This window comes from Glycine soja, chromosome 3 (genome assembly GCF_004193775.1).
Source record: "Glycine soja cultivar W05 chromosome 3, ASM419377v2, whole genome shotgun sequence".
Classification (NCBI taxonomy): Eukaryota; Viridiplantae; Streptophyta; class Magnoliopsida; order Fabales; family Fabaceae; genus Glycine; species Glycine soja.
The window spans coordinates 14505590-14521620 of record NC_041004.1 but is presented as its reverse complement, the minus strand read 5'-3'; the positions used below and the strand labels follow the sequence as shown (position 1 = coordinate 14521620).

The window sequence follows — 16031 nt, the reverse complement described above, 5'->3', positions numbered from 1 at the left end:
ATCCTTAGGCCCTGTTAGGCTCATTGGGTATGTTTGTTTAAACTCTTTTTAAAAGAAAAAAATACTTATTTTTACTAAAATAACAATTATTGTAATTTTTTAGATGTTTGGATGAACTTTTTAAAATAAGTAGAAGCTAAAAAATAAGAAGAAAAAAAACCTTATTTTAGTAAGTTACTTGAAAGTGTCTCTCAAAATCTCAAAATAAGCATTTGGAAGAAGCGGAGGATTAAAACATAAAGGAGTGGTATAATGATTTTTTTGACAAAATTGTCCGTAGTTAAGTTTTAGAATGACACCCAATACCCCTGGACTTATCACACTCGTGACCTAACGCTGGGTGCTTCTCTTCTCTGCAGCCTCTTTGATCTGTTGGTGCTCACTTCGATCCCGTTGTGCCCTCTTCAGTTTAGGTTTGTTAATCTCTCTTATTTTCTATTGTTTGATTTCTGCTGGTGCTCTCTTCTTCTTGTTGTTATTTGGGTTTAGGGTTCATCCTTCGTTGTTTGGGGCAAATGTTGAATCAATTTTTTTTTTTTTTAAATTTTGAATGCGTCCCATCCTGTAAACCCCCACCCCAAGTCACTATTTTTTGCCATGAAGCACTCTATAATTTTGAATAATTATTCTGAATCAATTTTTGTTTTTGTCTGGGGCAAATGTTTTTTTGGTACTCCTAGAATTGCTTTGGGTTTTGGGGCAAATATACATCACCTTCTACTACTGAAAACTAGAAAAAAAAAAAAAAGGAAAAACAACTGTATTAGGAAAAGTTAGTTGCTTCACTCAATAAAAAGTTTCAGAAGTTACTTTTTTTTCAATCTCTGATTCAACTGTTTAAATTTCATTAAAAAGTAGATTGCAAGCAATTGGCAAGAGAAGAAGCAATAGTAAATTGATATTCAATGAAATCATTCAAGTTTTGTTTTTTTGTTAATGTTATTTGAAACAGATATGGTTTTCCTCAAACGGACTTGTGCTTGAGTTTTAATGGTATTATAGATAAGTTGAAACTTGAAAATTGGAAAGTGTTCTAACAGACTCTCTATAGGAACTTTAAAATAGTGTTGAAAGTTTATAGCCTAAAGTGACAGATTCTGTTTCTCTAGGTTGAAGAAAACTTAAAAGAACCAGGCGTGCGATTTTTTATGTGATCATAACTATTTGACGCGATTTAACACTTTAGCTTAGCTTAGCTTAGATTTTGCTACTGTTAAGTCTTGTTGCATGCCCTGTGTAGTTAAGGAGTTGCCTTAGCTTAGAATTAAGGCAATAATGGAGTATACTTTTGTTCAAAAAGCATTTTGACATATTATGTCCATCTTGATGATCATTACTATTAGTTTTTGTTGATGATCATTACTATGATTGGTTTCTATTCCTGCTTCTACATGCATTTCACAGGTTTTTTTAGTGCATGTATGTGTATGTATTTGCATTTTTAAAGTTTGAATTATTTGAGCTTTAATTTTTCTCCTTATTTTAGTTGTTATTGTCAAATTTTATCATCTAAATAGAGATTTATGGAAAAGAAGGAAATTATTATTTCCCCATACAAGAAATTTTCTAAGATAAAGTAAGAAACCTAATTATTTCATCCAAGAAAAAATATTTACTAATGTAGCTATTCAATTTTCAAATGATTTATTTGAACAGACTACTGATTTGTTATATCTGAATCTATGACATGTGTTCAGGTGTTTTCATTTTAGTGATATTGTTGAACTGAACATACTCTGCCCAGTTCTCAGCTTAAAGCATGGATCCGGAGGCTGCACGAACTGCACGAGAATCTCTAGACCTGGCATTCCATATGTCCAATATACTTGATACTGGTCTAGACCGTCACACACTTTCTGTTCTTATAGCACTTTGTGATCTTGGAGTCAATCCTGAAGCGCTTGCTGCTGTTGTCAAGGAACTAAGAAAAGAGAAACCCTCACTATCATCATCACTTCCCGTAGCTCCTTCTTTGCCATAAATAAATGGATTTTTCTATTAGATGCCATTTTGTTTATGCTTGCTAAAGTTCTTTGTAATCCATCCTATTTATCTGTTCTTGATCTGGTTCATTGAATTTCTGTGTGCTTTGATTGTTCTTCTGCATGTTCTTCATTTGATGTATAGTGAGATTGTTTTAGCACAAAACTGATATGTTGCAATTAGGAACTCTATTTGAAGGCTTATTATCTTTGAGTAAAATTTCGCATTTTGTGCTGCTAGTCTGCAATCTTGATCTTTTCACAAGCCAATTCTTTTTCATCTACTTTACACATCTTTCTGTCTCTACCTTCCTTTTCATTACTTTGCTCATCTCATTTATCACTCTCTTGCCACTGTATCCTTTCTCAAAGTTGCTAAGAATGAAGCAAAATTGATCAAGTAATCGAGAAACCAGCGCCACAAATCACACATGGCCTGATGGCCATTACAGAAAAAGGGTGGTGGGGGGGAATAAAAATTCAACTACTGCTTAGCTACCTCTATATTCCCCTTGCTTAAAATAAAAGTTAGAATTTTTTTTATTCTATATGAAGATTAACATTGCGGGAGTTACTATTGTCACTATCAAAAATGCTATTCTCACTGCCCACATGTGTAGGTTTTCAAGCAATTCCAAAATAACACTTCCCACTAAAGCATGATTTCATTTTAGACTTGTGTAATGAAATCGTGTTCTTATTGCACACGTGGGAGTGAAAAAAAGAAAACATAAATAAGATTTGGTTGTACAGTGTACAACGAAGTTGTGTTTTTATTATCGATTAGAGGGATGAAAAAAAACCAACAAAATTGTGTTTACATTGATTTATATTTTTCATTCCATGTGTACAACAAAAATATGGTTGCATTGTAAATTTGTATTTTCATTGTTGCTCAACATTTTCATTTCCCAATACCAGAATAAACATGGATTAGATTTAATTAAAGAGAAATGTTAAGAATATACTCTTTAGCATATTCTTTTCAACACACTTTTTTAAATTGATTAAAATTTAATGAAAACGATAAAATTAAGAGAGTTATTAATATGATGTGAGATTTATCAAATTGTGTTATTTTTATTAAATTTCAGTCAATGAAATAGAGTGTGTTTGAAGGAATATGTTAGATAGTATAATTCTAATATTCTCTTAATTAAAATACTAATATTTATTATCAATATATGCATTCAAGTATTCACAGCAACCCAACGTGTAAAGCAGAAAAAATGCCTCTATAAAAAGTAGAAAAAGGAAAAAAAAATGGAAATTTACGTGATTAGGTCATATAGACCTACATCCACAGGCATGAACAAGTTTTCAATATGATAGAATATACAATCTACGTGCAATTTTAAAAACATGACCCAGAAAGAAGTAAAATAAAAGGTTCAATAACAAGCAAAGCAAATAAATAAATAAATAAAAAAGCATCTTTAATGCATTGTTTCTGCTGATGTTTGTTTTCCTCGAAAGTGATTATCTTGAGCATGATTGAGTGGACGAACATCCAGGATCTCATTTTTAGAGTGACACCCATTTTATTTATTTAGTCTATAAATATTTAAATAAAAATTTATGATTAAAATTATTAAAACATCATTAAAATGAAATAATTGTTAGTAATTATTTAAAGAAAGAGTAATCAGCCAATTATTGATGTTTTCACTTCACAATAAAAATCTACCCACAATTTCGTAAAAAATGAACCGACAATTTTTGCAATGTATTTATCAAACTTTATGATATCAAATTTTTTAGTGTACATGCTGAAAGAACTCAAAGAAGTTTCTCAAAATAATTTAATATTTACTATGTCATAACATAAATAGTCTCGATTTGATGTCTATCAAAAGTATTTGTTTAATGATCTTAATTATAGATAAATTATTAATGATTTTTTGGGGGCGTAATTTACTCAAGTTCGTTCATGATAACAAAAATCACAAAATCAACCACACAACGTGATCCCCGAATGAGAAATTGTTGGCCATTGCTTTGTGCACCGGACAAATTATTGATACACCTAATATACGATGGACAATTTCAATTTTACTCTTTCTTAAAGTTGATACAAATTGCGAATCCTTAAACCCATTACATGTTATTAGAACAACACTCTAATCAATTGAGCTAACAGGTCAATTATGTTATAAAATAGTTAATATCACTATATATATATAACACTAATTTTTTAATGTATATTTAATGCACATGAAAATTTACATAATACATTTTATGATAATTAATTTTGATCTAATAATTAATTTGTTTACATATATAATTTTTTATGAAACCTATGATTTTATTTAAAATTTATATATGAAAAAAATACATAATTGGATCAAAATTTATATATGTAAAATTTACTTATTATAATTAATTTTGATTTAATAATGTATTTTTTGCATATATAAATTTTAAATAAAAATCATAGGTTTCACCAAAAATTATATATGTAAACAAATTAATTATTAGATCAAAACTAATTATTACAAAATTTATTATGTAAATTTACAAGGGCATTAAATATACATCAAAAATTTTAGTGTTATACATAATGACATTAATTATTTTATAACATAATTGACCTATTAGCTCAGTTGGTTAGAGCATTGTCCTAATAACCTAAAAGTCGGATTATGGATTGAGTTACGAATTACGTATACTTATGGATTGTGAATCCGTAAGTTTACCGTAAACTTATGGATTACGAATCCATAAGTTTACAAATTACGTAAACTTACAGATTACAAATCGTGTAATCCGTAAACGAATTACGAATTTGTATCTCTCTTATCGATTACGAATCCATAATGAGCTTATGAATTTGCAATCCATATCAACTTTACGAAAGGACAATATTGAAATTGTTCATCTTGTACTACGTGTACCAACAATTTGCCTAGTGCACAAAACAATTGCCAAAATTGTTGTGGTTGTTTGTGACAATTAACTGGTTTCATAATTCATGAGTTTGGCCTACTAGATAAAAAATAATGACATAATACATATTTCCTAACTTAACTAAAGTATGGTGATGTGATCCTGACTAGGAGCGGATCGCTTAATACAGGCTACAGAGATTTGGATGACGCCACTTCCAGTGAAGAAAGATAAGTCAGGATAGACGTCACAAGGATTACCTTGATAAGTTTGAGATTGGTTCAATAAGGAACCCAGAGAGAAGCTCTCACCAAATTTTATGAAAATGCCAAAAAAAAAATTTTATTGAAAACAAAAACCAATACTTATAGTGTATCTGAACAAAAAGATAAAAATAGACATGGGTCTTCTAAACAGTTTGGGCCAAAATTACAATAAATAAAAATTATTAATAAAAATAAAACATATTTGGCATGGGTCTTCAAATTAATCTTAGGCTTCAGCAACGATTAATATGCTTAGTAGTGCCTCTGCTTCTAGGCCTTTGTCCTTCTCCACTTGGGCCTTCGTCCTTCTCCACTTGGGCCTTTGTCCTTCTCCACTTGGGCCTTGCTAAGTATGCCTGCTACCATTTGATGATAATCACCACCACCATCACCAGCTCCTAGTAATAAGTGTTGAGATCCGTCCAATTGATGATAATCACCACCACCATCACCAGCTCCTGCCATAATAAACAGAGAAGAAAATCTTATGTAGTAATTAAACAAAAATTTCAGGACCTCACCACACTCTACTCACTTGTTTCTCTCTTTGATGGTAGTTCACTCGTGTTTGAGGCTCTCAATATAGGCTTTTGTGTGATGTTTTCACTCTTGCCTTTTACCACTCACTCCCTCTTAAGTTCCTGGATGAATCAAATTAGACACACAAGGTATATAAACAAGAAAGACAGTTTAATTATCATAGACTGTGTAGCAGATTTAATTTGGATAACAAATCAAATTTGATTTTGGTTAACAGATTAGACTTGTTTGGATTTAGATTTGATTTGGATAATAGATTAGACTTGATTTGGATAACAGATTGGATTTGATTTAGATAACAGATTAGACTTGATTTGGATAACAGATTGGATTTGGATAACATATTAGATTTGATTTGGATAGTAGATTTGATTTGATTTTATTTGGATAACAGATCTAATTTGGATAACAAATTTGATTTGATTTGATTTGGATAACAGATCAGATTTGGATAACAAATAGAATAAACAAGGAAGATAACAAATAAGATAATTGATAAAATAAAAAAATATTTGAATAACAGACTTGCAAAAAAAAGACGCCTCTAACTGCCTCAATTTCGTGTTCAAAGATCAAACACCCACTTTCTTCCTTTCTTCTTTTCTTCTTTTTTTTTAAAAAAACTTGAAACAGAGTTCAAACAGATTTTTTTTGGCACAAAGTCTGAAAGAAACAAGAAACAAGAACAAGAACGTGACAAGAACAAGAACAAGAACAAGAACGCAAATAACAGAACAAGATAAAAAACCAGAACGCAACAAGACGCAAACAAGAATGAAACAAGATGTAAACAAGAACAAAACAAGACGCAAACAAGAACGCAAATAACAGAACAAGGACAAAACACGAACATGGACAAATTACAAAGAAAAAGAATAGGATAGGATAAAACCTGTATCAAGAGCCGAAGCTCTGATACTAGATGATGTGATCCTGATTAGGAGCGAATCACTTGATACAGGCTATGGAGATTTGGATGACGCCACTTCCAGTGAAGGAAGATAAGTCAGGGTAGACGCCACAAGGATTACCTTGATAAGTCTGAGATTGGTTCAACAAGGAACCCAGAGAGAAGCTCTCACCAAATTTTATGAAAATGCTAAAGTTTTTTTTATTGAAAACAAAAACCAATACTTATAGTGTATCTGAACAAAAAGATAAAAATAGACATGGGCCTTCAAATTAATCTTGGGCTTCAGCAATGATTAATATGCTTAGTAGTGCCTCTGCTTCTAGGCCTTCATCCTTCTCCACTTGGGTCTTTCGTCCTTCTCCACTTGGGCCTTCGTCCTTCTCCACTTGGGCCTTTGTCCTTCTCCACTTGGGCCTTGCTAAGTATGCCTGCTACCATTTGTTGAAGGGTATCCACTGACTGTTTGGTCCTACTCCTGGTCATAGGTCCCTGTATTTGGACAGTTTTAGGATTCTCATCACAAGTGGAGAAGGATGAAGCCCTGAAGCAGAGGCACTACTAAGCATATTAATCGTTGCTGAAGCCCAAGATTAATTTGAAGGCCTATGCCAAATATGTTCTATTTTTATTAATAATTTTTATTTATTGTAATTTTGGCCCGAACTGTTTAGAAGGCCCATGTCTATTTTTATCTTTTTGTTCAGATACACTATAAGTATTGGTTTTGGTTTTCAATAAAAAAACTTTTGGCATTTTCATAAAATTTGGTGAGAGCTTCTCTCTGGGTTCCTTGTTGAACCAATCTCAGACTTATCAAGGTAATCCTTGTGGCGTCTACCCTGACTTAGCTTCCTTCACTGGAAGTGGCGTCATCCAAATCTCCATAGCCTGTATCAAGTGATCCGCTCCTAATACACATTCACACCTAAATTGGCTTAGCTGATCTTTGAACTACACGTACGTTACTTAATAAAAGTTAGAAATATTTTTATTCTATACTAGTCTGCAACCCGTGCGTACGCACGGGTCGCTTGGTTAGCGCAATTTCAAAGCTTGATATTCATCTAAATTTAAGCAAAGATTGAAGATTAAATACATAGATGGATAATATTCATAGGAAAGAAATTGTTCAGATAACAAAATTAACAAAGCATTTGGGTGAAAGTTTACAAAATACAAAATGAAAAATACAAAACGACCTTTAATCTGTATCGCTATTCTCCCAGTGCTTCTGTCTCCTAATCACAATTTCCCAATTTTTTTCATGGCACTGATAGTAGAATGACACTTCATCTCCATGATCGAAGTCGCTCTCATTGAGAAAGACATACCATGGTCGAACAATGCTCCTATCACCAATGCCAGGGTCCAGGGTAACGACGTTCCATTGTAAAAGAGGCCCATATTTCCTTAAAATTGTCATGAAATTTCCTGGATATTTAAAAAACAAATTAATGATGGTATTAAAATTGTTATAAGAATCTAAATTTATATAATGGTAACTTACCAGAGGTTGAGGGACACCGAGGATGCATTGAGTTATTTCAACAGTCCATATGTGTTGCCTCAATGAAAGGCGTGGTTTGGCACATGTCTGTTGATCTAGAGGAGGAATGAAGTTTACATCAAAGATGCAGTTATGATCGCAGGCAAAGAAGTTGATCAGGGTGGACTCGTAGATTTGTAACTCTATTCTAAAGTCTTTGAGTCCATCTGCTAAAAAAAATTTGCCTCAGTGCTGTCGGACTCGTATTTGGTAGACTGCTCCGTCGTATCTGAACTGAACAAACTTGGGATAATTTGGTGCCCATTGTCGATGATAAAATGATGGTATTTCTATAAAAGTCTGCAGGAAAAAATGGGAAAGCTAACTGGTTATATATTGTATGATAATAGTGAGGGAAAAAAATGTAAATGAAAGTATAGTAAAATATAACTTGATCGTTGTGGAAGGTTGCCATGAATTGCATGATGATGGTGGCCTCATAATCGAGTATGTCATCTGCATTAAGCCAGGCATTGAAAATTTAGAAGATGAAATGTTGTGGTTGAAGGTAAGAGAAAGAACGATTGACATGAAGAAAGGAATTTTTATAGAGAGGGTGCTTACTCTACTTGATGCAGTGGAGGATGTGATACTCATTTTGCTACTGCTTTGAAGGTAAAGGTATGACGAAAAGATGGTGAGATGAAGTTTGCAGGGGAACATAGGGTATAGTGAGGTGCAGGATGGTTTAGTAGTAAGGTGCAAATCATTAATTGATGCATCTTCCCAATGGTGTAAGTGGCGGTAGATAGCTTTTTGGGAACGGTGCAAACTCAGTGGTTGCCTCTAAAGCGCCAAAATTAGTGGGTATATCAGCAGTTGTGAAGGTGAATAGGTGCGCAAGGAAGTGAGGGGTTTTTTGTGAATGGTTTTTGAGGGTTTGTATGATTGGACTTTAGTGGTAGAGGTTGATGATTATCACGTGCATGTAATAAGTGACGTAGGAATGTAATGAAAGCATGGAATGCTCTGGGCCGCAAATGGGTCAATTTTCTACCATGAGCTATGTGGGTTAATGGATGAGTTTGAATTTATTGATGTTTATTTTGTTAATAAGAAAAGTATATATATATATATATATATATATATATATATATATATATATATATGAGATATTACAGGGGGTGTTAATATTATTTATAATCATTGGTTTGGCATAGTATAGGATCACAACTGATACTTGTTTAGTTATTACGGGAGTAGCATATAATGCAAGGATTTGGAGAGATGGGTCAGGTGTAACGTATTTTGGTATACTTGTGGGATTGTTATGTAAATATATAGTTATTCTCGAGTTAAGGTAGTGTTTTTAGATAAAACAGGGTAAATATGTGTTTTTGATGCAAAGCACTCCAATGGAATAGTAGAAGTTGATGTAAGCTCCATTGGAGTTTGTAGGCCTAGGATCTTCTTTATCAATGGATTCCTTTGCTTCTTGGAAGATGAATGGCAATGGAATGGAGAAGGAAGAGAGAGAGGAGATGCCACTTCAAGGAGAAGATGAGTCTAGAAGAAGCTCACCACCATAGGAGGCCATGGATAAGAGCTTGGAGGAAGAAGGAGATGAATGAAGGGAGAGGAAGAGAAGAGCACGAAATTTTATGCTCTAAAAGAGCTCTGAAATCTGAAGTTTAATTTTCAAATGATCAAAGTTGAAAAAAATGCACACACATGGCCTCTATTTATAGCCTAAGTGTCACACAAAATTGGAGGAAAATTTGAATTTCTATTCAAATTTCACTTGAATTTGTGGAGCCAAATTTTGGAGCCAAAATTTCACTAATTATGATTAGTGAATTTTAGATATGGTTCAGTCCACTAATCCAAGATCAAGTCCAAGATTCTCCACTAAGTGTGCTTAGGTGTCATGAGGCATGTAAAACATGAAGGACATGCACAAAGTGTGACTATATGATATGACAATGAGGTGTATTAAGCAAATGCTCACCTCCCCCTCTAAAATTTAATTGGATTGGGCTTCTCCCAATTCAATTAAATTTATTTCCAACCACACACATCAAATATTCACTTAATGCATGTGAAATTATAAAACGACCCTTAATACAAAAACTAGTCTATGTGCCCTAAAATACAAGGGCTGAAAAATCCTACATTTCTATGGTACCTTACCTATTTTATGGAGCCCTAAATACAAGGCCCAAAAATAATGAAACCTTAATCTAATATGTACACAGATAAGCGGGCTCAAACTTAGCGCATGGGCCTGAAATCTACCCTAAGGCTCATGAGAACCCTAGGGCCTTCTCTTGCATCTCTGGCCCAATCTACTTGGAGTCTTCTATCCAATGCCCTTGCGGGGTAGGATTGCATCATTCCCTCCCCCTTGAAAAGTATTTGACCTCAAATCTTGAGATTCTTGAAACTCTGGGCTTTTTCCTCAACACCTGTAAAAAGAACAAAAACATATGTATTAGTGGTGTTTGGTATGTTGAAGTAAGGTAAGGTCTAAAAACCCATTTCCTAGGCATCTTCCCATGAAGGAACATGCTTCCTCACCAACTCAATGAGTGGTGCTATAAGTATAGAAAAATATGGGACAAACCTTTTGTAAAAGTTTGTTAAGTCATGGAAGCCCCAAATTTTCCTTATACTTGGTGGAGTGGGCCACTCAGGAATGACCTTTATTCTCTTAGGGTTCATGGGAACCCCTTGATCACTATTTAAAAAATTAAGAAAAGCAATGCAATAAAACATACCTTTTTCTATTTTTTCATGTTGATTATTCCTACCAAAAAGTATGACAAACCTAAGGGGTACCATATGAGTACCTAAGTTTGTATTGAAACTAAAAATAAGAACAAACCTACCTAATGAGTCCCTATGTACACAAATCATGAAGATGTTGGGTGCACGAGTGATTTTACAAAAGAGAGTTGCACCACTCAAAACATTCATCATACCACCTATTTTTGGGATTTGGTGCCTAATAATACCTATTTTGGGCACCAACAAAGCACAAGGATTTAAGCTCTTGCGAACCAAACCCTCATCCAACAACTCCTTTACTTGAGGAATAAACTCAAGCCCAAGAGGTGTGGCAATGCTAACAAGTGTTTTTTTACAAAGGAGAAAATGTGGAGGTTGTCTAAGAGGGGAAATTTCTTTAATATTTGTCTTTATTTAAAAATGTCTTTCCTTCTTAGCTAACCACTTGGAGGAGACACTTACCTCCTTACACTCCTCCTTAACCATTAAAGGTTGTCCTTCTTCTTGGGAGTAGATTTCTTCACTAGTTCTTCCCCTTTTGCTTCTTTACTTTCACTAGAGGAAGGTGAAGTAGTAGCCTCATCTTGGCTACTATAAATTTCTTGGCCCCTCATAATCATGGTTTTCTTGGGGGGCATTGAGAAGTAAAGTGTCATCTTCCAAGACATTTAAAGCACTTCATGGAGCTAGTCTTCTCTTGCATACTAGCCTTAAGGGGTTGCTTTTCTATTGTCTTCCCCTTATCATCTTTGGGCTTAGAAGGAGTCACCCCTAAGATTCCTTGACCTTGGTCTTTCTTTGGATAAGAGTTAAAGCCATAAGATTTTGAAGTAGAGTTCCTTTTAAGTTGTTGCTCTACCCTTATTTCCCAATCTAAGTTAGCTTCTACATTGTCCTTCCCATAGAAGTATGGGAGGTTAATGTTAGCCTCTTGAGGCTTTCTTTCCTTTTCTCTCCTATGGGAGTGAGGTCTAAGATGTGACCTATACCTTCCTTCGTAATAGTCACGAAGTTCTCCACTTAGGCTCTTTCAAGAGTTATGACTACTATTGGAGGCATGTTTTTCTCTTTTCATTTCTTTCATTATTTTTCTTCTTTCTTCCTCTCTTATTTTCTTTCTTTCATCTTGACTTATTTCTTCCACTCTTTTTTTCCTTTTTCTTTTCTCTCTTGTTTTTCTTTCCATAACTTGAGGGAACTCAACTCATCTAAGATTCTAGATAAAGAGTCTTTATGACTAGTACCCTCGCCATTAACACTAGATGAATGATGACCCATGTTGGTTCCTAAGTTATGGTTCTTTCTTGTTGGGGGTTTGAAAACAAAAGATAAAAGAAACTATGATTTAAACTAGCCAAAATAAACACTAAAGGAGGTGTGAAAGATAAGGTAAAAACTAATTGGTAAAAGGTAAGCTATCTAGGTGGTTTGACAATGGAAGGTAAAGGAAATAAGCTATGAAAGTAAGCAAGAAATGTAAACTAGGCGAATCCTAAGAGTGCTTGGATGACCACGTTTAAGGTTCCCGACAAAACACTCATAATCCTAAGGGAAAATTGCCTAAAATTATTACCCACAAATGGAAGTAGGGTGACCTATTGGAGGCTCCTAACTTACTTCCAATGAAAGGCCTTTTAGTTACAAAATTTGAAAGCAATGAAAGTAAGTAAATTGTCAATTACAAAATTTCAAAAAGGTCCTCAATTTTGGTGGTTGTTCTCTCTTTGGTGATTCACTCAATTTGGAGTGCTTCTTAGTCCAATAGCTCTTAAGGTGGTTTTCCCCTTGCTTCTTGACTCAAATTCTTCAAGGGATGGCACCAATCCTCCTTTCCAATTCCCTATATGGCAACTCACAAACAAGGAAACAAAGAGACAAGCAATAACCAAAGACCAACAAAATGAAATGAAAGCTAAACCAATAGAGTTTTAAGAAAACAAATTTTCAAGGATTATTCAACAATTGAAGCACATAAAAGCAAGCTAGGACTCAAAGAGAAACTTAGAATGGTTCTAGAGTAGAGTAAAAAAAAGCTAAAAAAAAAAGACTCAAGAAACCTCTAGTTTTGGAACTTGTATTCACGGTAATTTTCAATTGAAATTTCAAAACTAGGATTGGTATAAAATAAGCACCAATTATAGAATAAATTTTGAGCCAAAACAACAAGCACACTTCCCTTTCACTTTTTTTTCCTGGACACTGATTTTTCTGCCAACTTGTGTGATTTTTCTTTTTTATTTCCTATAATCCAAATCGCATGGTTCTTTTTTCATAATTTTGTTCCATATGTCTAGAAAATTCAGTAAAAATTTCCGCTCAAAACACGTAGTGACCAATTCCCAGTAATTTATACAAGTTCATATGTTCAAGCTGCCAACACCAGTGATTTCAACCTTGAAATCAAGAGTAGTGTTTATGTTGCTTAAGGCTTGGATAGTTACAATTTGTGTTTGCTTATGCTCAATTATCTTGAATAACACAATTCAAGAGAGCTTAAGACTTATTTTGATTCACAAATCCAGTCACAACTCAGCACCACAACTCAACTTCATCATAGGCATCATGTAGGAAACTTGGAAAAAAAAAGTTCAACAACAAGACTACTTCTAGGAATTGATTTTGAACATGTTATGAACAAAATAACATGCATGAATTAGACTCAAAATTCAAAAGATAGGCTAAGAATGACAAGAATACATGAACAAATGTATCTAGAATTCAATCGAGAAAATAAAAATTCAACACAAACTTAGAACATAATGTGACAATTACTATGCCTAAACATGACTCTAAGACAACATGGATTAAGTGATTTACACTTAGATTTTTGTGTTTTTTTTATCTAATCAATATTTTGGAATAAAATTTAGATCTAAAGGTTCAGCACAAGAATATTATGAATGAAAAATGATAGAACCTAAAATCAACACAAAAACATGATTCAAGAGTAGATCTACAAAATTTGAACCATAGAAATGCAAGAACAAGTGTAGATCTAAGATTTAATCGGTTTATTTTTTTTGAATCTACTCTAAACAGCACCAAACCACAATACAATGGAGGATATACATGGAGAATAAGATGAAGAACAAGGAATTAAAGAGAATTCATCGGAAAAAAAGATAGAGGAAGCAAAAGAACATCACCTAGATGAAGATGCTATGATACCACATGATGTAAGCTCCATTGGAGCTTGTAGGCCCAGGATCTTCTTCATCAATGGATTCCTTTGCTTCTTGGAAGATGAATGGCAGTGGAATGGAAAAGGAAGAGAGAGAGGAGATGCCACTTCAAAGAGAAGATCAGTCTAGAAGAAGCTCACCACCATAGGAGGCCATGGATAAGAGCTTGGAGGAAGAAGGAGATGAATGAAGGGAGAGGAAGAGAAGAGCACGAAATTTTGTGCTCTAAAAGAGCTCTGAAATCTAAAGTTTAATTTTCAAATGATCAAAGTTGAAAAAAATGCACACACATGGCCTCTATTTATAGCCTAAGTGTCACACAAAATTGGAGGGAAATTTGAATTTCTATTCAAATTTCACTTGAATTTGAAATTGAATTTGTGGAGCCAAATTTTGGAGCCAAAATCTCACTAATTATGATTAGTGAATTTTAGATATGGTTCAGCCCACTAATCCAAGATCAAGTCCAAGATTCTCCACTAGGTGTGCTTATGTGTCATGAGGCATGTAAAGCATGAAGGACATACACAAAGTGTGACTATATAATGTGGTCATGGGGTGTAGTAAGCAAATGTTCACCTCCCCCTCTAAAATTTAATTGGATTGTGCTTCTCCCAATTCAATTAAATTTATTTCCAACCACACACATCAAATATTCACTTAATGCATATGAAATTACAAAACTACCCCTAATACAAAAACTAGTCTATGTGCCCTAAAATACAAGGGCTGAAAAATCCTACATTTCTAGGGTACCTTACCTATTTATGGAGCCCTGAATACAAGGCCCAAAAATAATGAAACCTTAATCTAATATGTACAAAGATAAGCGGGCTCAAACTTAGCCCATGGGCCTGAAATCTACCCTAAGGCTCATGTGAATCCTAGAGCCTTCTCTTGCATCTTTGGCCCAATCTACTTGGAGTCTTCTATCAAATGCCCTCGCGGGGTAGGATTGCATCACAAAGTTCCAAAAAATGCACACACATGACCTCTATTTATAACCTAAGTGTCACATAAAATTGGAGGGAAATTTGAATTTCAATTCAAATTTCACTTGAATTTGAAATTGAATTTTTGGAGCCAAAATTTCACTAATTATGATTAGTGAATTTCAGTTATGGTTCAGCGCATTAATCCAAGATCAATTCCAAGATTCTCCACTAAGTGTGCTTAGGTGTCATGAGGCATGTAAAGCATGAAGGACACGCACAAAGTGTGACTATATGATGTGACAATGGGGTGTAGTAAGCAAATGCTCACCTCCCCCTCTAAAATTTAATTGGATTGGGCTTCTACGAATTCAATTCAATTTATTTCCCAACACACACATCAAATATTCACTTAGTGCATGCAAAATTATAAAACTACCCCTAATACAAAAACTAGTCTAGGTGCCCTAAAATACAAGGGCTGAAAAATCCTATATTTCTAGGGTACCCTACCTACATTATGGAGCCCTAAATACAAGGACCAAATATAATGATATCCTAATCTAATATGTACAAAGATAATTGGACCCAACCTTGGCCCATGGGGTCAGAAATCTACCCTAAGGTTCATGAGAACCCTAGGGCCTTCTTCAATAGCTCTAGCCCAATCCTCTTGGAGCCTCTTGCTCATGGCTCTAGTGAATGGTCCCTCCTTAGGGAGGATTGCATCATCGGTTTTTGGTATTTATGAAGTTGCTCATATTTGATTAAGCAGACAGTATTTTAAAAAAATAGATGGTTGCAGATTAAGATGTGATTGACATCTAAATATTCATTGGCTGTCGGTATATTATTGGTCAAATCTTAACCTGCAAAATCAACTGAAATAGATGGAATTTATAACAGCAAGAGAGTATTATAAATTTCAGTTGGAAGATTCTAATATAGCAACTGAGATTATGTACCTTATAATAGAAAATTTAACTGTAGCTCATATGATGTTGTATTTAGTTGCATATTAGAATGCATATGAGTAAGTTATCGGTTGAGTAAAACG

The 16031-nt window shown here is 34.0% G+C and overlaps 1 protein-coding gene across 1 annotated transcript; it reads left to right on the top strand.

Moving 5' to 3' along the window:
• The first annotated feature begins 254 nt into the window (after positions 1 to 254).
• LOC114406184 (mitotic-spindle organizing protein 1B-like) lies at positions 255 to 2230 on the top strand. Its single transcript, XM_028368827.1, has 2 exons — positions 255 to 413; positions 1698 to 2230. Exon 2 carries the CDS (start codon positions 1760 to 1762, stop codon positions 1979 to 1981), a length of 222 nt encoding a protein of 73 aa, XP_028224628.1. The 5' UTR covers positions 255 to 413; positions 1698 to 1759; the 3' UTR covers positions 1982 to 2230.
• The last annotated feature ends 13801 nt before the right edge of the window (positions 2231 to 16031 follow it).